Raw genomic sequence first — 26,774 nt, forward strand, 5'->3', positions numbered from 1 at the left:
TTTTCAATTTTTTTTTTTTTAAATGGCTTCCATTCAGCATTTGATTCAGTATGAAGGTTGCACAGTACCAAAGAAGAGAGTACCGTGTCAAAGTTCGATGTGCACGGTCAAATATTTACGGAGTAAAAGCAGCTGTGGGTGTGATTGGTAGTAATATATGACATTGATTATTTGTGCAAATACTATTATCCATTGACAATAAATAAATACACTTTTATTTGTTATACAGTTGTTATGCAGTATATACCAGAGGTTGAAACTAATGCGGGGTACCCCCCAAAATGGAACTGCAATTTTCTGAAAAAATTACGGTTGCTATTAAAAACATAAATTAAATCTCTTAAATGATACGTGACCCCCCCCCATTTCCTTGCAGCTAGATTAGATGTGACGTGCCACACTTTCTATTGCTGTACTTCCTGGGTGTGTTGAAACGCTGCTTATATCAGTTTTATTAGTAAACGTTAACATTATCGGCAATAGGAATTGATTTGGTCTAATGGAACCTATAGCATATATTCACTATATTATCATTATTTTATATTGTGTGCCATTTACTGTTATTTGACAGTCATAATTGCTTAATTAGGTTACACTCAGGCATGGGAGTTCATAATGACCTTGACCGTGGAATTAATTTACTGTGCACTGCTGAGAATAGAGTTTGAAAAAAAGTCTGTGCTGACCAATTGGAGATTTTGGCCCATATTTTTTACCTAAAATATTTTAAAGCTTATTTATCCAAGGTGATGGACATGTCATATAACACTAATCTTATTTAGGATAATAAGTCTAGGCAAGATGAAATAAGCTATTAGTAATAATTTATTTTTAGTTAAAAAATAATGTTAGCTGATATTAGGTTAAGCTTTTAAATCTCCATTAACAATGTGTATTTGAATGCAATTGGCTCTGGAATGACTATATTTAAATAACCTGATTTCTGCTGTAATTTTAACATACTTTTTAGGTTGGTGAATTATGTTTTAGGCAAATATGGGAGTTTTTACAATTGTTTTTGGGAGTTTGGCAAAAACATTAAAATCTACAGAAGTGGGTTCTGTGTAGCCATTTTGCATTCTCTTCTTTGTACACAAATATAAGCTTGGTAATGATAGCTTTAGGTCAGTTCATTAAATCTTGTCCATATATTCAGTGAGTTTTCTATAGTAAAGGGTATTTGAAGTATATACCAAGTACAAGAGCAATTTTGACACATTTGTTAATCTACCTAGGAGTGTGTTAGTATTATCTTCCACTATTACCACACTTGTAAAGCTATATTTTCCAATATTACTATGTAAATGATGTGTTACATTACAGATTGTAGTAACGCATACGATATAAATATTATATTCAGTTAAAACAGAAAATAATTAAAGAAAAATGACTTACGCACTCTTTTGATGGATTGAATGTGCTTTTTTTATGACAAATAAAAAATAAAGATGTAAAATCCTAATGATAACTCTAGATATGATACGTGTCTGTAAGCACCAATCACTGGAGATTATTAATAAAATATCAACAGATATATTGGTAGCTGTCAGCGATTTAATAATGCATATATAAAAACCAACTAGGCTGATGGGTTTGAAAATATTGCATTCAGTGACTTGACATCCAAGCATAGTCCATACCTTGGGTGTTTACCCCACCATGATGTGTACCACATTAATTTACTATTTGTGGATGCAGTGGTGTTCATTTCAGATACCACATGTAATATGCTTTTTTTCTAGTGAAGTTCTTATCATATGCCCATTAAAGTCTTTCAAAACACAGGGTCACTGCAATAAATGAGTTTTTAAAGTAATTATTTATTGGAAATGAGAGACTGACTATGCATGCACACACTACATATACAACTAAGCATACACAACCAACCCATAGTATTTATCTTCAAGAGTAGTATTTTTATTTATTATGTGTTTTAAATATGATACATTGCATTTGTATACAACATTGCATAACACTGATGCTTCCTGAGGTGTACATTAAATCAGGTTGCACTGTAGGAACACTTTCAATTATGTTGTCACATCATATCAGAACACAGAAGATCCTGATAGTCATGAAAACACCCAATTGGACACTTTTTGAAAAATATATTTTGTTGATATAGGTTGCATAGTACCAAAGAAGTTCGATGTGCACCGTCAGATATTTACGGAGTAAAAGCAGCTGTGGGTGTGATTGGTAGTAATATGTGACTGATTATTTGTGCAAATACTATTATCCATTGACAATAAATAAATACAATTTTATTTGTTATACAGTTGTTGTGCAGTATATACCAGAGGTTGAAACTAATGCGGGGTACCCCTAAAAATGGAACTGCAATTTTCCGAAAAAATTACGGTTGCTATTAAAAACATAAATTAAATCTCTTAAATGATAAGTGACCCCCCATTTTCTTGCAGCTAGATTAGATGTGAGGTACCACACTTTCTATTGCTGTACTTCCTGGGTGTGTTGAAACGCTGCTTATATCAGTTTTATTAGTAAACGTTAACATTATCAGCAATAGGAATTGATTTGGTCTAATGGAACCTGAAGTAGCCACTTGCATACTTCAATTTAAGAATGAAAATGCTTTTTGTGCAAAACTCATTTTCTGGACTGGCCTGTAAAACACCACACCGTCTGCAACTTTTGTTGTGTGATCTTATTCAAAGAATGTGGTAGCATCACACATAAATATTTGTATAAATTGTTCAAAATACTTTTGAAAATATTGCATTTTAAAAAGTGTAGTTCCTTTTGGTGTTCTATATATACATGCATGTAGTAAACTACAATCGGTTAACACACTTATAGTTTAACAGTTTACTAATAATATTGTCACTTCATTGTGATAGCTATTGAGAATATGGTGTGTGCAGTCTGAAGTCACCTGAAATAAACTATCGATACTTAAAAATAATCTAGGTCGTATATTAAAGTACTCGTCTCCCAATTATTGGAAGCAAATATGTAATGTGGATAACATCAGGTGATACACTATACACACATTTTATCATATAGATCTTGGCAGAGTTTTAAGTATCTTGCAATGTTTGTAATATTTCTTAAAACTCAATTAAAATGGTATAATGTCTATTATGATGGGATATAGTGTCTGCTCTACCAACTTGTTCTCATCCGATTTTCATGAAACTTCACATACTGTGTCTAATATCCATCACATATTAAGCAATGTAAAACCTGTTTAGATTTTTTTTAATTTTTTTTTAAAAGACGCAAACACCTGTTTGGGTAAAACAATTTAATAATTGCCAACGTTTACAATGTAAATTTTGGCAATTTGAATACATTCATGTCTACATTATGATGGTAAACACAACATACATCATCACTTAACAATTATATCACACTCGTACAATACATCTTGTATAGCATATGTACAATAACTACATATATATACACAAATATCTACATTATATTTATATGCACAGGTTACATTGTATACATAAGATCAAAAGCATGTTATATTTATAGGCATGGCCTGCCGATCAGATCTCTTTCATTTGATTACAGTAATTCCAAGACCACATCCAAGTATGTCCAGCATACACAACCATTTTGAAATACATTAACACTTCAATCTTTATGACCTTGACCGTGTTGACCTTTTCAGTTTTAAAACAAATACAAAAAATACTTTCTAGTTTCATTTTGATCTCATTTCAATTCAACCTATCTTTTTAAAACAAAGTAAATCTTAATTCATTATTTCTTTATTTCACGTTTGTGCAGTTTACGCAGAAACTAATGGATCTTTGGATGACATGCTTCCCCATATTGTAAAGAAGGGATATTAATGTCGTCTTCAAGCATTTTGACTAGAAAATTCGGTAAAACATGTTACATTTTTGAAGCAATAGGTTAAAGTTTGTTTTGTTTAACATCACCACTAGAGCACATGATTTATTAATCATCAGCTATTGGATGTCAAACATTTGGTAATTTGACATATAGTCTTAGAGAAGACCCGCTACATTTTTCCACTAGTAGTATCTTTTATATGCACCATCCCAGACAGGACAGCACATACCAAAATCCCACGAGTCCACAGACCGGGATCAATCCCAGACTGACCGCACATTGGGCAGGTGGTTATCTTAGTTCTTACCTTGAGGACTTGGGGGTAATTTCTTGAGAAAAAAAATGAAAAGAAAAAAACCCGCAAGGATTAAACATGAACATAAATCCAAGTCAAAATGAAAATAATAAAATCAGTTTATGATTACATAGGCAAGTTAGGACTGGAAGGGCAATTTTATAAAAGTAAGAATTTAACATTTTATTACATATTGTAATAATTCATGTAATGAGAACATAATTATATTTTCTAAAATAATGGTGGGAATTCTTAACTCGACTGTCTCTGGTTGACAATAACAAACAAAATGATGATCAAATACCTAGCTAAGCATAAAATTTTATATTTAGTGGGATGTAAAAAAAATAAGAGGAAATATTATGTAAATTTTTTTATCATTTGCTGCTGTAGCTGGAGAATTTTTTTTTTATCTAAAATTTTTTTAAAATTAAATAAAAATAAAAATAAAAATAAAAATACACTCAATTTTACCATTTTATTATCATCATATAATATGGCATTTAAAATTAAAGTTGTTAAGTCATTTTGTAACAAAACTTTTTTCTTACTTAATTCAATTCATAAAGAATCTACAAACTCAATACTTTTCTTTTCTTCATTTGTATATTTCAAATAATTCCATAACATTTTCATATTATTGTATATATACATTCTGTCCCGTAAACCCTATCACATCAATTTCTAAATTTAGATCAAATAGCTGAAGGAAATAGTGAAAGAGATGGGGGGAAAAAGAACAGATCACTAACGTATAAAGTCAAAGTGGATTAAAAAAAATAATAATAATAAAAAAAAAACATTCTGGTTCACTCTTGTATTAGACCCATTGTAGGACCAAGTTCTCTGATGTCCTAATGTGTCCACACCTACCGTAGGACCAATTTCTCTGATGTCCTAATGTTGTCACACCTACTGGCACTGCCACTTCCAATGCAACATTTCCTAAGATGCCAGTGGGAGTGGTAGGCAAATTCCCATTATCCAGAGGTTTCATTTAATTCAACCTTTAATTTAAATATTTTTCAAACTAGGAAATAAGCAACCCACGATACACCATGAAATGGATTGATCGAGTCTGTCAACAAGATTCATAAAATATTTCACAGCACAAAAATGCATACAGCACTGTATAGTTCTAGGTACATTTCAATTATTTTATGAATTAAATGAAAATTCATGGATAATCTCATCTTTTTTTTAATGAAAGCCAAGATGTACAGCATTATGTAATATAATGATCCCTTCCACTTATACAGTGAAACCCCATGGGACCAAGAAAAAAGTCCAGTTTTGAGGGGTATCCGGTTTACAGAGGTTTCAGTATTGATGTAAACCCTTTGTTGGTTGGTGTTCTCTACTGATATTGTAACTAATAAAACTGCAAAAAAAACAAAAACAGGTACACTTTCGAACTTTCAAATTAGTTTATCATCAAGTGATAATTCAACATGGCGGCATTTCGCTGGACGTTCAACATGTCCAAAGTAGATACTAAAATGAAACACTGTTGACAAATTTTCCACCAAACCAAGCGAAACAATTTTACTCTTGGTTACTCTTTATTTTGTTAAATAAACTTTGCAAAGATAAAAAAACAACAAAAAAGGTTCAAACAATTGGAAAAATGAATTAAATTCCTAGTTGCTTTGCCATTCATTGCGGTAATCGTGAGACGTACATGTAGGCTATGAAAAGGAAACTCGATCAAATTTGTAAGTTAATCTAACTTTGTATAAATTGAGCTCAGAATGAAGGGAGTACATGTGTTTTCTATTTATTTAAACATCAAAGCTGTTAATTAATCCCTCAATTGGTATTTGTCACCTGCACAACAGTGACACTGGAGCATGCACACATGTAATTAGCTCTGCATATGCCATCACGTTATCGGCCGAGTGGGTATTCAAAATATAAGTAATGCAGTTAATGATTGACGTCGGTGTGACCGTCCAGTTTTCTGAGGTAAAATTTGCATTAAAGGAACACAATGGAACCGGATAATTTCGTCCGGTGCAGTTTAGAGGGGTTTCCGGTTTAGATGGGTAAATTTTAGTGTTAAAAAATACGCAAATTACGGGACCGTGTAAAATGTCCGGTTTTGAGGGAATTCCTGTTTACTGAGGGTCCGGTTTTGAGGGGTTTCACTGTACATCCATATATATTTTTGTTTTTAAATTTATATATCAAGACTGATTAAGCCTCCTACATTTGACCTTTAAACACTAATAAGCACACAACAACAGCTTACTTTTACAAATACACGTATTTAGCACCTTACATATATATAATTGTTATAATTAGTTAAATCTATAATAAACTGGCCATGGGTTAGGGCGTCTACTGGTATGTGACAGTTAAACATGTTTGATATTGACCCAAAAAAAACCCTGATGCAAGAGCAATAATTTCTGAGGCAATAATGTGTTTCTTTTCATAACTCTTCACTTTTTTTTTTTTTTTTATCCATTATCAATCAGCCATAAAGTGAATGCTGAAGTTATGTGCCTCTTGTAGATCAACTGCCATTTTAGCCGTTTCACTTTGGCAAAGGCCTGCTTTTCATCGATGCGACGAAAATGTGCTTTTCCTAATCTGCATTTTCAGCAGTTTACTAAAAACAATTTGACATAGTCAGTGTACTTTTAAACTTAAAGAAAATACATTGCATTGACGTCACCACATTATAATGCACTGAATGCCCATGCATGCATATAGAAAAGGTACGATGTATAATGTATATGTACTACATCGATAAACTTGCACACAGAAACAGAAATCGCATTAATAGAAAGCAGGTCTAATACAAACATGAATTTGGCTGCAAATTTCAGACCAAATTTGCCAAATTGTTATAATTTTTTTTTTTTTAAATTGGGTCCAGCTTAAATTGTGTGCAAGATGGTGTTAAACATTTCTTTTCTTGCATCAATGTAAACATATTATGAAATGTCATTATGTGGTTATTTAATACTTTACATATTCTAAAGCAATGTAGCAACAACGATACGGTAACAATGACAAAGAGAATAACACATTTCTATCTGATGTTAACAGTCAATAGACAACTTATTTACATTTCCAGTTAGTTGTTAAACAGTTGACAAGAAATATGAATTTTACACTTGGTCATCACACAATATTCTAGCACCTGATACAACTATGAACTATGTTCATTAAAAACTGAAATTTCACTTCTAGACTACACCCAACAACACTGAACAGTATTAAGAGTACGTCTGATCAATTCTTTACATACAACTTCAATATTATGGGTATATATTATGCATGTTGTTGTTGTGGTAGCATTTGAAACATGTTTTTCTTTCAGTTTCACCTAGGATTAGTACTTGAAAAGACATTTTAAAAATGCCAGTTTTTTAACACACGGTAAAAAAAAAAAAAACCAGAATGCTCAGAACAAATTTGGATACTACTTGTTATTTGTAGGAAGCAGTTAATTTAACCGATTCAAATGTATTGGAAAAAATTTAAAGTTTGATCGATATTTTAAGTAGATGTATAAAATGTCATGGCTGTGATCTTTGTGAAATGAAAGTCTTCACACATAAACGTGTATATGCAATGTTAATAATCTGTTACACACAGACATTAACAGTGTGAAGTTGCTTGCTCAATGTCATTTACATAAACATGGCATGGTTGGGTTTGGCAAGTTCAACTTGGTGTAAAAAGGTATTTTCATCACTCATGGAACATTTCACAAATAATGTGGTATACATTTGAACAAATATTTCTATGATGATTTCAACAGTTGCTAGTTTCCGTCAGATAGAACAAACAGAATATATTTCACTTAATAGTTTTCCCCAACACACAGAACATGTTTTAACCTGCAGATTACTGTAAACCGGACATGTTTAACATGCTGATTTTGTGTAAACAGAACGTGTTGAACATGCCGATTTCTGTACACCAAACATGTTGAATATGCCGATTTCTGTAAACACAATATGTTGAACATGCTGATTTTGTTAGGTGGAACATGTTTAAAACACACAAAACATGTTTAACAGTTGATGTTTTCTGTAACGAACGAACATGGTTTCTGTAATACAGACACAACAAACATGTTTCAATATGTTGTTTCCAGAGATGACGGTTTTTGAAAGAGAACACATTTGTACATGTTGTTTCAACACCTACTGGTTTCTGTAACACATAGAACATGTTTCAACACCTACTGGTTTTTGAAACAGAACTTGTTTCACAACATTCTTTTTCCTTCCATACACATTCATATTTCAACAGAAGGGTGATGCAGTTGGGTCTATAGATTTAAACAAGTCTTTTAGTGGCGGTTCCTGCAAGCCATGCGCTGGGGCAACCTGAGGGGGAGCCATCATGTTGGGCAAGCTAAAACCGTCACCTTGTTCTGCTGACACACTTTGTTCACCCGTTCCCACGGAATCAGCACCCAGCATCGCCCCTCCTGAACTGTCGCCATCCGTTGGTTTTGTTCGGCGAGGTGGGTTTGCCACTGGTCTGTTGTAACTGTTATAACCCGATGGGGTCTCCACACTGTCGTTCATACCCAGCGGAGAACTGTACTCCATACTGCTCTTTCTCTGGCCAGTGAAGCGTTTTTCAGCCGTGTCCGACAACGAAGCAGGTTTGCGCTTAAACTTGGGATTGTTTCGATGGTCAAATTTGTTTTTTGGTTCATTTGACTGGCTGTCATTAGAACCTTGGGTAGAATCACTTGTACCAGAGTTATCGTCAACTGTTTCTGTATTTTGAGCCAATTGTGGATCAGCTGACTGATTTGGCCCACCCGAGTTTTTCCTTGCAGCCCTGGGGTCAGCTGATGGTCTTTTACCACCGTGCATCCCACCCATGGGCGGCATTTTCATGCCGTCATCACCTCTCGAATCGTTCACAACTCTGGAGTCGGCCCCTGATCTAGGATCAGACTTTCTCAACTCCATAGGTCCAGTGAAATCTGGCGACCACGGGTCTCCATCCAGCTTGCCAGTGTTTGTGAATGGAGGATCCATCATCATTCTCGGATTGTTTGGAAAACGTGGAATATTTAGAGATGGTAAACCCCCTGATGCAGGAGGCAAGTTAGGCAAGTTAGGCAAGTTGGGCAAACTACCCAGACTATGCTGACGGTTGAACAGATGAGGATTCAACTGTGGGATTGGAGGTACAGGATTTTGATTCTTCTGTGCTCGGCGTGGATCCAGACTGCGACCTTGAATGTTTTGAAGAGGAAGCGACGACATCCTTTGAAGATGATGATCGGAGAGCCTAGAATCTGGTGGGTTATGAGGTGGCAAGTGATCCGACATTGTTCGTGCTTGGAGACTAGGTGGGAGGTCAGGGTTAATGGTAGGAACCCTATCGTCTGTTGATTCTGTCTTTCTAATTCTCGGATCTTTCATTTTCTGCTGTTGAGAACTGGAACCAAGTTTGTCCTTTTTGTCAATACTCGCCTGCCTGGCCCTTCTTGGATCGAGAGATTTGGGAACAGAATCACTTTCACCGTTAACCTGATTCTTGTTGGCAGGCTTCCTACCACCCGTTCTAGCAATATATTTTTGAACTCTAGGATCAGACTTGAATTTTTCATGCCATGGATCGATGCATGGGGGTATTGAATAGTATGGTTTTTGTGGATTCACATCCACCAAGTGCATGCGATACGTCATTGTTAACATCACTGCATTGGTCACAGGTGGATCGACGTGGAGAGGAGGCAGACGGAATTCGGGGAACTGTCCACAGGGCAAGCCTGGAATGCCTCCCGTATCTAGCCTTTCTTTTGGTGTCTGACTTTTCCTAGGGTCAGTCCGAGAACCTCTTTGACGGGGATCTCTCGAGTCCCGTGGCGAATTCCGAGAACTGAAAGACAAACACAAAACATTTATAGACAGCTGCTTACACTTACAAATTTACAAGTTAAACACTTTTCTTAGTATTCAGGTTTAGAAGAGTTTTATACATTTTTTCTTTTTTTTTAATTTGCAATATCTAAAATGGGTCTGCACCATGAGAATTTAAAAAAAAAAAAATGAAAACCAAATAAGAGCGGTACCCTAAAACCTAAGTAATGAAGGAAGGAAATGGTTTATTTAACGACGCACTCACGTTTTATTTACGGCTATATGGCGTCAGACATATGATTAAGGACCATACAAATATTGAGGGAGGAAACCCGCTGTCGCCACTTCATGGGCTACTCTTTTCGATTAGCAGCGAGGGATCTTTTATATGCACCATCCCATACACAAGATAGCACATACCACGGCCTTTGATGTACCAGTCGTGGTATGCTGGCTGGAGCAAGAAATAGCCTAATGGGCCCACTGACGGGGATCGATCCCAAACTGACCGCACATCAAGCAAGTGCTTTACCACTGGTCTACGTGATTAAATGCAACATAATTATTTTCTATTTTAAGGGGTGTGGTGTGGAATGTGACAATGGTGCACTCACAGACCTCATCATTTAAGGGGAACTATCACTTTCTGGAGACATTAAAAAAAATAAAATAAAAAAACACTTTTCAACAAAATCTTTTGAACAATCAATCTGATCGGACAGAAAGACATATTCGACTAACCTAGGAGTACTGTCAGTGGTTGCCTGTTTTTTGATCGACTGAATCATCTGCATGATGTCGAACGTAGAACCTGTGGTTGGCTTTCCAGGCTGTGGCGACTCGGGAGTCGATTGAACTGGCTGCAATGACAATAAAAAGACACGATAAACATTTTAATATATTACTTTCTACTCTAGAAAGACAAATAGAGGGCAGTGAAATTTATCCTCAGGCTCAACCAAATATGAGTAGGGTGTTGAATAGTCAGCACAGAAAATATCCTCATGTACATGGTTCTACTCACAACAGTGTGGCACAACACGCTCTTTACATTAAAGTAAAGTTTGTTTTATTTAACGACGCCGCTAGAGCACATTGATTTTTTATCTTATCATCGGCTATTGGACGTCAAACATATGGTAATTCTGACACTGTTTTTAGAGGAAACCCGCTGTCGCCACATAGTCTACTCTTTTACGACAGGCAGCAAGGGATCTTTTATTTGCGCTTCCCACAGGCAGGATAGCACAAACCATGGCCTTTGTTGAACCAGTTATGGATCACTGGTCGGTGCAAGTGGTTTACACCTACCCATTGAGCCTTGCGGAGCACTCACTCAGGGTTTGGAGTCGGTATCTGGATTAAAAATCCCATGCCTCGACTGGGATCCGAACCCAGTACCTAACAGCCTGTAGACCGATGGCCTGCCACGACGCCACCAAGGCCGGTCTCTTTACATTAGTGACCAGTCACGTTGCCACTGTCTGTGCTGCCGACCACCACCCATATTATTATATCAGCTTAGTGTCAAACACTTCATACTGCAGTGTGTTATTTCTAGGTGGAACCCCCGGATGCCACACATATCACTTTAAACTATATTAACAATAAACATTCTGAGAGTACTGCTAAAAGGAAAACATGTCCCATACCAGGCTGAAAAATTTTCTTATCTCCTAAATAGGGCCATAATACTGCGAAAAATGGGTAAATAGCCATGAATGTTAAATATGTAATAAAGCTATATTATATACAAAAGTTCATCCAATATCTTCAAGCATTGTGACAAAAAAGGTCAGAAAAACTAATTTTTATATCTCCCAAGTTCAATGGCCATAACTATGTCAATTTTTTTTTAATCACCATGAAAGTCAAACTTCATCTGTAACAGTCCACGATAAAGCTATACACAGCATTATAGCTCAATATCTCAAGGCATTGTGAAAAAACTATCCACATGGACCGGTAGGGGACTAATAAAACCTATTACTGTACCTGTTTATTCAGATTCTTCAAGACGTCGGTGAGTTTAGGTGCCCCGCCCCCTTCTTCATCACTGGAATACCAGTCATCATCATCTAAAAGTGAAAATATTACTGTGCATGGTTTTGTAAGTATATCATGCCCAGGACAGATATGCCTGAACCTGAAATGGATAATCACCTTGCATATCCTACAGTTAAAAGTTTGTTTTGTTTAATGACACCACTAGAGCACACTGATTTATTAATCATTGGCTATTGGACATCAAACATTTGGTAATTTTGACAAGTCATCGAGAGGAAACCTGCTACATTTTTCCATTAGTAGTACCTTTGATATACCAGTTGTGCATATTCTACAGATATATTCTGTTAACAATAAATATTTGTGTATTTTATTGTTTACTTATTACACCAGTATTTCTCAAATTTTAAAAATAGTAGGCATTATCTTCCCTTGACATGTTGCAGTAATACATTTTTCATTTTATGGTTAACAATATAGTCATCTATAACACAAAAAACTAAAAAATGTTTTGAAATAAACCAAATCTTCATTTCAGTAGTGATAAGCATTCAAAACAAATGTTTCATCACATTTAAACAGAAATCATATCAAAATGAAATATCAGTTGAAACAAGAAAGAGACTAGTATGTATGTATAAAAAAAATATTTTAGTTTGGCAACTAAATTAAATCCATTAAACATAATAATAATAATAAAAAACCTGTTTCCAAACTGAATTGCGTACCCGAGAGCCACAAGTTCTTACCTTTCTCCTTGTCAGCCGCATCCTCCCCCGCGTCTGCAGCATCCCCTTTGTTGTCTTTGGCCGAAGCTCGCTGCTGCTGCTGGTGTATCCGCAAGAAGAGTTCGCGTTGCATGGGAGGCAAGTGCATTAAAGCAACACCCGCCGTGTCTGTGGTTAGTGGGTCAAACCCATCATCCTCCAGGTGTACTGAGGGAAGCTCTTCTGTATTAGGGACTGAAAACAAAGCAAGAGATTTTATTATTATTAATCTTTTTAACCAAATTTGATTGTTAGAACAAACATGGCTTTATATAGTTTAACACTTTTACTAGAAGGTTCACAATTAGCAAGCATCCTGACCTTTCAAAGAATAACATCAGCAAGGGTCCTAGACAAGTACTAGAAAGACAAAAACAAACAAATACAGAGCACACCTTGAAAAACTGATGCGACTTAGTACATTGAGAGCAGATATTTTCAGGTGAAATAAGGCTTTTTAAATTTTAAGTTCAAAACAAAATTACATACACAGTAAGATAAACTTACCATTAGGTTCTTGGGGCGTTTTCTTTTCCTGGACACTTTCAGCCTCTTCAGAATTTTTTTGTGAAGGCCTCCTGGCTCGTGGATCGTGTGTTTCTGGAGCACTTGACCTGGGATCCCGATACTCGCTAACATGGTGTGGAGATTCTTTGTTCATCACATCCTGATACTCCCCAGCATGGTGCGGAGACCCTTTATTCATCACATCAGAGTCCGCCTGTTCTGGCAGTCTAGCTCTTGGATCTCGAGTCGGCTTCACCTCTCTCTGATCCACATCAGCAAGTGGTGCTTGCATCTGTCTGTGCTCCGGGCTGGAATCAGGTGTAGTTTTAGAACCAGGAGGGCCCCGTCCCTCTTCAGGAGGACCCCTGTGGTCTTCAAGAGGACCTGTCTCGTTGCCGAGTTGTGGCATCACTCGAGGAGCCAGGGCACTCTGGATCAGTTCCGGTGGGGCTTGGCTTAAGATTGCTCCTAGCATGTTAAGTACAGGTGCGGCGGGGTTGTTAAATGCCAATGGGCCTGGACCTCTTTGTGGATGTACACCAAAGTTTGGCCCATGAGGCGCAACAAAATTTGGACTTGGACCTTGGTTGAAGCCAGGTCCCGCACCAAATCTTGGGCCTGGTCCAAATCCAGGACCTGCATTCTGTCCTGGACCACGAGGTGCAAATCTGGCAGGACCATCAGGATTCTGAAAGCGTGGTCCGTCTGGACCAGGTCCGTTGTACCGTGGTGGAATGTCCATGCCTCCTGGTGCACTGAACCTTGAAGGAATATCTGGTCCTGGAGATGGTCCTGTTGCTGGCCCATTAAAACGTGGGGGAGCATCAACCGGACCATTCTGTCTCAGTGGCACATTGGGACCAGATCCACTGAACCGAGGACCATCTGGACATGGTCCGTTGAATCGGGGACCATCACCTGGATTTGGAAATCTGTGACCTTCGTTCCCGGTACCTTGCATATGTGGACCTTCCGAGTCTGAACCACTGTGACCAGAAAACCTTGATGGACCATCATTCTGACAGGGACCTTGAAAATGTTTTGGGCCCTGGGGCCCATCATGAGGTCCATTCTGAGATCCAAGGTCATTGTAGAACCCACTGGGCCTGTTACAGAAAAAATAAAAATTCCATTCATTTTTATTTTATTATAATCTCAAAATGTTATCTACAGAAATTTATATTTTTTCCAATTTTACCAATTAGCCTCTTACATAAGTTTTGCAATTGGGGATCCTTTGTATGTTTATATAAATTCTATTTATTTATTTATTACCAAAACATTTTTTATGGGTATATTAATTCAATGATATGTATATTACTGTAACTTAGTAATTAGAAATAATAAAAAATAATAAATCTTGTGTGAATATGTCAAATAAATATTTTAAAATTAAAAAAAAAAAAAGGTCAACTAATCCTGACTGAATTTTCTCTTTGAGTTACAATTTGTTTTGCTTTTTATTCCTTTTATATATATATAAAAATCCTTTTTATAATAATTTCTGTAACATTTACTACTACTAAAGTCAATATTTGGGTTAGGAAACAACAACCTACAAGAACAATCTTAATATATTCACCTGGCTGGAGAGGCCCCAAGTTTTCTTGGGCTGGGGTGTTGGTTAGGTGGGAAAACTTCAATGTCAAAGATGGAAGGAATTTTCTTTACAGGATTTCTAGGTGGAGATCCTGTGAAATAAGAAACCAAATAAGAACATGAACTCTCCAACTACCAGTTAAAAGACCATAAAACAATGGGGATATTTAACATTAAGAAGCTTTCAACATGTTAATAGTATAATAATAAAAAAAAATTAAATTAAATAAATAAATTATTTTTTTATAAACTTAAACTTAAACTTAACACACACACACACACACACATTTACCTAACAGACTTGGTCTTGGTGCAACATCAATTGGGTAGTCCCTATTTTCTTTCATCTGAAAAGAACAAATTTACATATTAACCTCTATTAAAATTCTGCTGACCGAACACTTGCCTGCATTGTGGCAGCCGATTATTTTTATTAACCGATTATAGATAGATACATTTTGGTTTAGTCAACAAGTGTTGGCTACATTCTTTCATGAATCCCAGCAAAACAATTTCAGATTACTGTATTTTATATGCACAGGCTTACCTTGTTAAAGGCATATTATCATGGATTTACAAAACCTTATTTCTCTAAATATGTATAATAAATGAAAATCACATTCATTTGGGAAACAAAACATTATAACTGAACCATCAAATCACATGTATATATTTTCAGGTAGTATTTTATGGGGCCATTAAACAGGTCAATGGTCTGCGATACTATACCTTTAAGACTGAATTATAATACTTCCCAAACACAGCTAGACTGCCTGTAAAACCTAGCAGCATTAAACATTTATCTGCAAACAAGTAATTAAAATCTTAAAATGTTATCAGCAACTGTTCCTCAGTGGCAAAACTTACCTTCTCAACAATCAATGCAGTTTCTTCGTTTAATGGCTCGTGTGAAAACTTGCAGCTCTCACCTTGGTAACATGTCTGCCCAGTATGAAAATACTTACAGGGATAATCACATACCACAGTTAAGGAATAATATACCAAAAATCTGGTTATTTCAACACTTTGTGCCCCACAGATTACACTAAGCAATAAACGATTAATAAAGACTCATGTACAAAGGTTCTTTTAATATTACTTTATATTATTCATCTTCAATAATTATCATAAACACAATTTATATCCTCAATCCTCAAGATTATTTAGATCCTTTTCTAGTTTATATATTTTTTTTCCAATTTCTTAAAATACACTGTAGTTTAAGAAAAAAGTTATCCAACAATTGCAGTTATTTGAATTTAATTTTGCATAATTTCCATGCATCTTAAAAGTCAATACTTGATACCAAATACACATTTTTCATATACTAAATTTAGATTTTTACTCGAATCTCTTGATTCTTGATTCTTGATTATAGAACTAATAATGTTCAGATTCGCTGTGCAGAGATAGGGGCCAAATTACTAATTAATAAAATTAAATAGTTTAAGTTTGGCTTGGTAAAATTGTAATGATCAGAAAAGGATATTGTGCATGTATGTGCAGCGACTGCCCTTAACACATGTGTCATTGATGTAAAACTTGCACACTTCTAGTTTCCCTGGAGGTCTGAAGTCATGGTTGAATGGACATTCATGACCCTGAAACACAACATCAAGTAATCATTGATCAAGATTAATTATAACATCATAGAAAACTGCAATTTATCTCATGGCTAAACAGCAAAACAAAGTTATGCTTAGTGAAATCACACTATGTAGAATTTCAAGGATAGAAGAACATGTACTCGTATTTATAATTAAAAGCACAGCACCACGAGTCAGTAAAACAATTACACAACATCTTAGTTTTGTTTTGTTTTTTCTTAAATATCTCGGTTATAATATAGATTAAAAACTTTTTCTTTTTTTTCAAAATTGATAGGTCTCAGTATACAAATAAAACATCTTAATTTCCAATCCAACAAAACATATTTAGATTTCCAATTACACAAACCGTATCTTTATTTCAATCCAACAAAACACAACTTGACTTTCAATCCAACAAAACACAACTTGACTTTCAATCCAACAAAACACAACTTGACTTTCAATCCAACAAAACATACCTTGGAACACTTTCCTTCCTTGAAGTACTTGCAATGCGGTCTCTCATGCATGGGCATCTCCGCCAGAAGAGGGCGCTTTCTCGATGGTTCTCGGCGCGAGTCATTATCTTTGTTTTTTCTCTTTGTACCACCATTCCGATCTCGACCTCGCTTTTTCCCAAACTAAAACATATATCAAAGAATCTGTTCACAAATAATCAATAACAATATCTGTAAGCATTGGTTGTGTATTAATAACTATTAAATGTAAACTTATTCATTAAATCAGTAATTGTATGATATTCCAGTTTTTGAGCACCTACAACGTATCCAAATAGAAAAGTACAAAATGCACCTACCTGTGGCTTTTCAGGTTGAACATCTTTAGGTTTTGCAACTTTTGGGACACTGGTTCTGAAACACAAATAACAATAATTTGTTGTCATAGTGAAATCATTAGTTTATTATTTCAACATGCGACACACAATTATACTTTTATAATAGTGCAATCTACTTTAATTTGATTGGTTAATTTTTGGGGTAAAGTTTTTTAGAAAGTAAACTGAAGAAAAAAATTCAGTAAAGATAAAAATCCTAGCAATGTTTTACATTTCGTTTTATGGTCAAGATTTTCAAAGAACCAGAGAAAATAGTATAGAAATGGTATTAATGTTACATACTGAAATCGGGTATTGTGTTTTTTCTAATGGTTTGTGTTATATACTACGTCAAGTTAAATATATATTCTTTCCATATCAAGCAGTCATTACGTCACCTGGTGAAACTTTTGATACAAAAAGTGATAAAAATCGACTAAAATAATGTGTGACTGAACACAGAAGAAAATGAGATAGTGAATAGTGTATACCATGTGAACACAGACCTTGTCGTTTAAAGGGACAATTAAGGCAACGATATATAACGCACATTATTGGTTAATATCAACAAGTATAATCGTATAGTTAATTAATGTGACATCTATTATATATAACGGGCGCAGCCATTTTGTACCATCCCAATGAATACGCCCTCTAGCGAGCTGGTGGTTACGTAATACCTAATGTGTCACGTCAGGAATTAGTCTTCGAACTGAAGAAACAAAACATACCTAATTTTTGCGGATGCATCGCAATGTTCTGTAATAATATCTATCCCAGTAAGCCGGCAACAAGTATATATTATTTTTCAATACAAACCATTGTCAAAGTGTTGAAATAACTGTATTATGTTTTGTACATAAATTAACCTACGTATTGAAAGAATAATCAGAGTGTGTTCTTGGTTAATTGGTCTTTTCTTTCCGTGGCCTGTACCTGTGGTTCCTGATTGGCAGGTGTATATTTAGACGGTCCCCAGACACTGTGTCTAGACACTAAAAAGACGTGCCTCTTTTATTAAGATCACAAGGTAACTGTCTGATAGCCGCGCGGATGCCCCTCAAATCGTAATGGACATTATCACTTTATTACTGTAATTCTGTAAAACTCTTGATTAAGTAGACTTTCCCATCTAACATCACAAAACGGACCAATTACGTAGTCCCAAAGAAAAGAAAATTATCACTTGGGTATTGTGAGTGGTCGTTTTTGCTCAAACATACCCTACCAATAGGCCTAATAATAAGCATCTTTTCTTTGGATTTTTTAAAACTATAACTCCATTTCGTTCTATTGATGCAAATTGAAATATATTTAGTCAGGGCTTCTAGATTATGGTAGCCACACTCCCATGGCTAGTGATATTCAGTGTTGGGCTAGTAAATAATTACTATAACTAGCCCGACAGCTAGTGAAAAAACCCCATTGTCAAATGCTGCATTTACATATTTTGTAAATATGAATATCCTGCTCCCTCTTTCCACCCCAATCTAAGCATTTTTAAGCTCAATCTCCCTCTTTAGGTGACATATCTGATTATTATTAGTAGAAGTGGGGGTTTTTTTTAAGTAGGGCTAGTGAATTTTTAATCATGGCTAGTACATTTTTAAAATTACTGATCCCATGGCTAGTGGATTTTTATAAAATTCTAGGAGCCCTGATTTAGTTAAATAGTTTATTATACTATCAAGTTATTTATGTTGTTTTACAAGTCAGGTTGATGAAAGCGAAGCGCCTTGTCGTAAATTAGAACGTTTGTTTACACTGTGCTTAAGAGGAGTTGGACGGAGCTGACGTCACTTCTCCCCAAGCTATACCACCAGACGTGACAAAAACGAAACAAAATGGCTGCTCCCAGTTAGCAGGAATAATCATGGTTTTTTTTATTAACTCTAAAATTACGTGTTTTTCATTTGTTGAAGTGTCAGTATGTGTTGGTGGTCCAGGTATGCATCTTTCCAACACATAAGGCTCTTATTTGAATTTACCCTCCCTTTAAGGGGAACTATCGCTCTCCCCATCAATCCCATGACTAGTTCTAGGAGAGTAATATTTAGCTCCCTTAGCATGTTAACTTATATGGTATCAATTATTCAATACGGCAATATCTTCAATGGCTCTCCATAATTAGGGGAGCAATTATTCACTCCCTGAAAAAAAGTTCACCACAAGGTCTGTGTAAGTCAGTTATCGCACACACCAGTGGTAAATACACATGATACTGTATACAATGTTTATATAAAACTTGACATGACTCACTCTTCCCCAGACTCATCTGACGGACTGTCATAGAGGCCAGGTGGACTGTGGTAAGGACTGCCGTAGCCACCCAGTGGACTCCGATCTCTGCGTGGTGATCCCCGGTGGTGTGGACTGCCAAACGTTCGGTGAGGACTCCGATTCGGACTGTCGTAGGGACCAGGTGAAGAACGACTCTTCTTTGGCCGGGTCCAGTCCTCCTCCTTTTCCTCCACTTTATCATAGTCCACATAATGGTGGCGCTTGGAATTCTTCTTCTGAAAAAGGCAGGAAATGTTTTATTTACGGTTATATGGCGTCATACATATGGTTAAGGACCATACATATATTGAGAGAGGAAATACGCTATCGCCATTTCATGGGCTACTCTTTTCGATTAGCAGTAAGGGATCTTTTATACGCACCTCCCAGACAGGACAGTACATACCACACCTTTGTTACACCAGTTGTGGAGCACTGGCTGGAACGAGAAATAGCCCAATGGGTCCACCTAGACCAACCGTGCATCATGCGAATGCTTTACCACTGGGCTATGTCCCGCCTCATTTTCAGACTATGTCTAAACAATGCAGTCAAGATACTAAATGACACCAAAAATATTAACTTTTTACCTGAATTCTAAACAATTACCACCGATCAATGGGACCAAATAAAATGCTACGTCATTATAAATTTGTGAAAAACTTAATGAAAACTATGTAGTCTTCCAAAGAACGGGAAATAAAACAACCTATGAAAAACGACTCTGAATTTTTTGTTTATATAAATAGCAACTTGAAAACATTACCTTTTCTTCTTTGTTTTTCTTCTTTGCAAGCCTGTGTGCTCTTTTATTTTTCTTTCTTTCCTTTTTATTCTTTTCTGGCATAACTTCCTCTTTAGATTCTTCCAAATATACATTTTCAGAAACCATTTCTCCTAATTCTTGATTTTCTTTTGGTGGCGACTTTTCAACATGATGACTGGAATGACCTTTGAAAATAATGAAATACTGTTAGTTACAGAATTCAAAGATGAATTACAAGATAATTCTTTTTTCTACACTCAAACCATAAAATAGTTTTGAACCACCTCAGTTTACTTAGCTCAAATATGACTTACATGTACATTAAGACTGTTTGAAAAATACTGGAGCATACAATGAAATGAACACAAAACCCCTAAAAGTGTATTAAAATTTGACTGTAAGGCGATCAGTTTGCAGCTCTCCCAACACTTTCCATGCGAGTGTGGAGCGGAGCGAGAGTGATCACTCATCTTTCTTGGTACAGACGGAGTTTTTAAGCTGTCACTTACTGTGGTTCTTGTGCTTCCTTTCACGGTGTCGCTCCTTGGGAGCCACCCCTTCATCATCATCGAGCTCCCCATCTTCCAGCTCCCCATCCTCCAATCCCACGACATCATCGTCCCGGGAAACCTGTCGCGACGTCACGCTGGAATCTGGCGAGGTCTCCGCATCAAGACTTCTCCTAGCGCCATCACTGCGCGGTGACATGTCGTCTTCAACCTCGTGTCTGCGGAACTTCTTGTGTCTGTGTTTGTGTTTATGTCCGCCAGGCGACACGTACACCCCATCATTCTCCAGTTCCAACTGGAACGGCTGACGACACGGTTTGTCCAAACTCTCCGAACGGTGCCGATGCTTAAACTTCTTGTGGGCGAAATAGTTCTCCTGGAATTCATCCGAATGCTGTCGGTCTGGGTCATCCAGCATTTCTTCATGTTCAACATTGCGGTTTTGGTCTTCGTATTCATTCAAAACCTGTGTGTCATGGTCGTCTTCATCCATAGTTTTAATCATCACAGTTTTTGTAAACAAGTCTGGAAAAAAATTTATTAAGCAGGGTTTTAATTATCAACCATTTCTGGCAAGAGGTGTAAGCACAAGTACATCTCTGCTTGCCAGCTATTCAATCTTAGAGATAAACTGCACTTCCCCTTTAATAGATTCCTTCTCCACTGCCACACACATTTTTAGGATGACTATTTTCAATTATTCTGCATTATGTATCAGTAGGATGTTGCTAATTCAATGTAGTTAAGCTAGTGACCCATATGTCCATAAACCAATTCATTTATTGGATCTCTTAAATGCAGAATTTTCAAGCACAGCCTGAAATGTACGTCAATCAGATCAGACAAATAAATGTCAGTCTTCATTAAAAACCACCGATTCGAAATCAAATGTTATCTCGGGGGGGGGGGGGGGGGGGGGGGGGGGGGTGGTGGTGGTGGTGTGGTGTGGTTTACGAACGAAAACAATTATGCGATTACCAGATATGTGTGTCACTAGCTTTAGACTTTAAACACCTTCCTAAACAATGCCACCCAGTACCATCCAACCCTCTATGTTAACTTTTCCATCTTGGAGCCAAATGGGGCCTACTTCTATTTTTCATACAGATAGTATTGTGAAGAAAAAAAAAGTCGCATATGTGACTAAATCGGTTGAAATGTAAAGTGATAAAAAAAAAACTTCCTTACAAATCAATGAAACTCAAGACATTTATATTAAAGGAAGTGATCTCACCCAGATTATTTTGAACAGTGCAATTTTGTACACTCCAAGGGATTTCTAAAATGAAAGTCTGCCAAACCATTACAATCCAGACCTGTACAAATGTGCTATATTCTAACCTCCAAGATTTTATAAATGCACGCCAAATTCTCATCTGTTGTGCATAATAGGGTTGAAAACATTCCCACTCAGTTCTAGTGGCATCATCATTTAAAACCCCTAGTTTGCTGCAAGGTACCGGTAAATGTATTTAGGTCACAGTGACCTACATATTGTTGTATGTATTGAACGGTAGTTTAACAAGCTCTGTTATCCAACAGAATGAACATTTGGCAACCTGCTATCCAGGATATACATCAGCATTTTATTTGTAATCAGTAATCATGCAGGTCACAGATGCTGAGTAAGGTCTCAAAATGAACAGCTGGTACTTCTGATGATAAAAATAACTGAACCTGATAAATTTATCTAGTAAAGCTCAACTTTAAGGGGTTCTTGGCTGAACTATCAATCTTCATATATATATATTATTAGACCAACAACCAGGCTGTCCTTAGTTTGATTACTCAATATTTGCTTGATGATGGGTGTCGAGGTGACGATTCACTATTTAGTTTTGCTCAAAATGTTTAAGGTGAAGTACGAAGACAGAGGGGGTTCCGAAATAATATGTAAATGTTTATAATTTGAAATAATAAATTTTACGTGGACATCAATTTAGATCTATATGGTGGGTTGGGTTTTTTTTGCCTGAGGGGGGTGTCAGTGAAACTGGGGACCCCCCCCCATAATACGCCCCTAGAAGATGGTGTTTTAGGGTCACTTTTTACACTGTGCACTCCACATATTTTTTTTATTTACATAGGGTTTAGCTGTCACTCACCAAATCACCAAATGTGAATTCAAGTTGAATTTGGCAAATATATTTCATTATTACATGTAATTTGCCAAAAAGCAAATTCGAAAATCATCTATAGATTATAATGTACCACCACTTGTGCTCTTTGGCTAAAGGAAACTTGAATGTTTATAGCAAATTTGCCAAAATGTTAATATTTTAAGGGCTTCCACCTAAACCCTGTCTATGGTTATATAATGTTGGACATGTCATCAAGGACCACACAGATAATCAGAAAGGAAACACCATCGGTTACTCTTTTTGATTAGTAGTAATGGATCGCTTATGTGCCAGCACACAATCCCACACAGGATAGCACATACCCTGCCTTTGTTATGTACAAGTCATGGAACACTGGCTGGACTGATAAAATGCCCAATGAACTCAATGACTAGGATCGATCCTAGATCAATCAGGTGTGCATTTTACCACTGGGCTATGGGCAATTCATTCTACTTTAACACATAGAAAAGAACACAAAATGCCATGGCCTTGGGGACTAGTAGCCTGGAAAAGTTACTAATTTGTTCATTATTGGTTGGAAGCACATTACTGACAGATCTGTGTTCAGCATTTGTTATCGAACCCGCTGTTGCCACTTCATGGGCTACTCTTTTCGATTAGCAGCAAGGGTCTTTTATATGCACCATCCCACAGACAGGGTAGTACATACCACTGCCTTTGATATACCAGTTGTGGTGCACTGGCTGGAAGAAGAAATAGCCAGACCGACCACGCATCGAGCGAGCACTTTACCACTGGGCTACGTTCCGCCCCCAAAACTGGACTGGGAGACTAATTAATGTCATTTAAATGACACTCAATTTCTACTTATTTTGTACGTATTAAGTTTCTACCCATGTTTTACGTCGAAACACTTCAAAGAAAATGTTATGTTTGAGCCGAGGGCATTTTTATCCCTTATTTATCACAGTTCAAGCACACTATTATGAAGACATGCCTTCCTCCGAGAACTGAAAATTGGCATAAACGATTTATCGGTTATCCAAACAAGTTTCAGGTAACCATTTTGTTTTCGCACAACTCGTCATGACAATGTCCTAACTTTTAATGCATGAACAGAAACTTGGTTAGCAAAGTTGTATGAACAATGCACTAACGAAACTATTGTTCTTGCAATTTTTTGAGGCCATGCTCTCTCTCTATGAATGACATGAATGGCTAGTGGACATTTTCATCAAAAATCATTATAGTTATCATTACAACCAGACTACATGTAGTGCTATCCCACTGAATGCCACCATTATATCGCATGTTGCCCCATCCTCATCGCCCCAACCCACCATTTTGAAGTGTTAATTAATGCAGATAAAATACCATGTTTAATAAAATATTAACCTTTTGATGAGGATAAACAACAAATTTTTCAGCGAAACATGCTAGACTACATTGCTAGGGTAATTAATAAGTTGATTAATCAACTAACCACCATGACATGCATTCACAAAGTGAATGACTATGTCCAGTTTAAGTTTCTTTTGTTTTAAGACACCACTGAGCACACTGATTTACTAATCATCAGATGTTAAACATTTGGTTTTTCTGACATATAGTTGCAACTACTATTGAATGTTTTAGAATTGTGTAGCCATCTCTGAAATTTGTGTACTGAATCACAGTATGCAATTTGAATGTAATTAAGAACTGACTACAATTTTTTTTTTATTCATGCAAATATGAGCCGAAAAAACTATGTGCACACTGTATGACTCTGCGTTGTGGTCATACAAAAGTGTGAATATCATGTTTTTTGGTTCATATTTACATGAACTGGAGATTTGACATCTAAATGTGAATTTGTTTTTAAAATGCTGCAAGTCTCACCATGTGAATCAAATTGACATGGCTGTCATGGTTCCAACCTTCTCAGGATAAGGCAGTAATCGGTTATTCCATAAGCAGCTCTCTATATAAGTCGCAAACGATAGGTATTGTATGGCCTAGTTACTATTTTCACATAAGTTAACGACACTGTTCGCAATCAAGTTTTTTGTTTGCCATACAACTTCACAATGAAACTTATTGTAACAAATAATACCCAAATGAAATAATGTTTTTAATTATGTTCATCGTATTTCTTATGATGTTAAAAGTTCTTATTAACACCATTTTATAGGTCATGCTAAACATCCATATGTAATAAAATTGATTACCAATCCATTAGTAGGATTCATCTGGTTTTTAGTACGATTCATTCCGATTGGCAACTTATTTTGCCTTCTAGTTTCACTTTCGAAACAGAGTACTAGAACTAAAATTGGTTACGACTGCAAAATACCACATAACTCACAAATTAGTTACACGGTTTCAAGGGTAACCTTAAAAATGTAAAACAGTTTAGTGGAGGGTGGGGGTGGGGGTGATTTTTTTTTTTTTTTTTAAATGAACAAAAGGTTTTTTTGCAAGACCTTAAAAATAAAACTCTTGCATTCCTCACTCCTTCCATAAAAGCCACACATTTTTTGTTTCTCTCTCACACAAGCCAAGTTTTTTTTCAAATTAGGCCACTTGACAAACACATAAATAGCACTCTTTTTCAAATGAGCTACCATTTTTTTTTTTTTTTTTTTGTATCTAGGTCAACAACCTGCCCAATGCTGACCTACAAAGCCACAATATGGAGTTAGGGTATACTTGTATTGTCATTGTAGTTCTATACTGGAGTATCCTTCATGAGAAGTGGGATAGTCATTTCATATCACTTTTGTTCATACCACTATAACTTGTTCTCGGCTTGTAATTGAATTTAAGGCAATGCACTATTTTTCTAAGCGGTTTAATGGTGCTTGGCTGTTAGTCGAAGTGTGATTAGTGATGTCATGTATTCATACGCACGAAATATTTAACCCACATCGCTACATTCATTCAATAGTTTTGAAAATGCACATTATCCACCAAAATAATAAAAGAAAATACTAATAAACATGTCTGCAAATAACATGTAACTGGCGTGTATTGTTTTTTTTTTAAATAAAATAAAAGCTACATTAATTTTGGGAGTTATAGGACCGACTTGTGCCCATGCACTCCATAATCCATTCAATAAATACGCCACGTCACGACATGCAACACCTGAATAACCTACTACACATTAAATACCTCCTTGAATATCCTAAATTGAAATAGTTTCATCATTTAATTCTACCAATGCTGATGTTTTAAATTTAAAAATTGCATAAATGGTTGTCTTTAGTTTTTAAATGGTTAAATTCGTGTAAATGTTGGTTTCACCAGTTGACATGTTTTCGACGAGTTGTGCTCCAGTCTCATTAGCATAATTTATGCTCCAACTTCCATTACCTTCATTTTCAGTTAAATTTCATCCTGGAATCGAAGTTTTTGGTGTCTGGGCTTAACTAGTAAGCCTAGATTTTATGGTGATCAAGTCTCATCTGGTAGACAGGTCTATAGTCCGATTAGCCAAGGACTATCCCGAGTTTTCCTTTGTTGTAGGCCTATGCCAGAATGGCTTCTCCCCGCAAGGCGGAGGGGAATTTGTAACATGGGAACAGGCCCTACATCAGAAATTGGGAGCAAAACTGTGTAAAATCATTTCACGCAGACTACAGCACATCGGACATAGAAGATAGAAAATATGTGCAAAGTGCGTCTCCAATATAGCATCCAATTTTAGTTGTTTTTTCCTGGTTCTTTGTCACAGAGCGATCCAAGATAGCAATATGGCGAACTGATGTCATACATCACGTGACCTGTCACATTCCAGACATAGATGCGTGGGCCTCGCCTATGAATAAAGCGACTGTATACCATAACAATATTTACTGTACGGTTACTATACAGT

General features: G+C 36.2%; 1 protein-coding gene across 2 annotated transcripts; it reads right to left on the reverse strand.

Annotated features, from left to right (window-relative positions):
• Positions 1 to 4,587: 4,587 nt before the first annotated feature.
• LOC121380546 (zinc finger CCCH domain-containing protein 4-like) lies at positions 4,588 to 26,659 on the reverse strand. Of its 2 annotated transcripts, XM_041509401.1 has the most exons (15): positions 26,273 to 26,659; positions 20,832 to 21,356; positions 20,323 to 20,507; positions 19,536 to 19,792; positions 17,259 to 17,313; positions 16,921 to 17,082; positions 16,342 to 16,453; positions 15,720 to 15,829; positions 15,145 to 15,199; positions 14,836 to 14,944; positions 13,254 to 14,359; positions 12,729 to 12,941; positions 11,968 to 12,050; positions 10,714 to 10,832; positions 4,588 to 9,991 (listed from the first exon to the last, which is right to left on the reverse strand). In XM_041509401.1, the coding sequence occupies exons 2-15, from the start codon at positions 21,334 to 21,336 to the stop codon at positions 8,389 to 8,391; spliced, it is 4,674 nt and encodes a 1,557-aa protein (XP_041365335.1). In that variant the 5' UTR covers positions 21,337 to 21,356; positions 26,273 to 26,659; the 3' UTR covers positions 4,588 to 8,388. The 2 variants fall into 2 exon arrangements, with proteins under 2 accessions (XP_041365335.1, XP_041365336.1); XM_041509402.1 differs by lacking the exon at positions 26,273 to 26,659 and having other exon boundaries at positions 20,832 to 21,605.
• Between the last annotated feature and the right edge of the window lie 115 nt (positions 26,660 to 26,774).

This window comes from Gigantopelta aegis, chromosome 9 (genome assembly GCF_016097555.1).
Source record: "Gigantopelta aegis isolate Gae_Host chromosome 9, Gae_host_genome, whole genome shotgun sequence".
In the NCBI taxonomy this organism is placed as follows: domain Eukaryota; kingdom Metazoa; phylum Mollusca; class Gastropoda; order Neomphalida; family Peltospiridae; genus Gigantopelta; species Gigantopelta aegis.

Bases quoted from the DNA above. Each gene is read 5' to 3' on its own strand.
- LOC121380546 (XM_041509401.1), bottom strand. From the start codon at position 21,336: ATGATTAAAACTATGGATGAAGACGACCATGACACACAGGTTTTGAAT. The intron at 15,200-15,719 runs GTAAGTTTTGCC...TGTTCTTTTCAG, and splicing joins CTGCATTGATTGTTGAGAAG to ATGAAAGAAAATAGGGACTA. The intron at 9,992-10,713 runs GTTAGTCGAATA...TTTGTCTTTCAG, and splicing joins ACCACTGACAGTACTCCTAG to TTCTCGGAATTCGCCACGGG.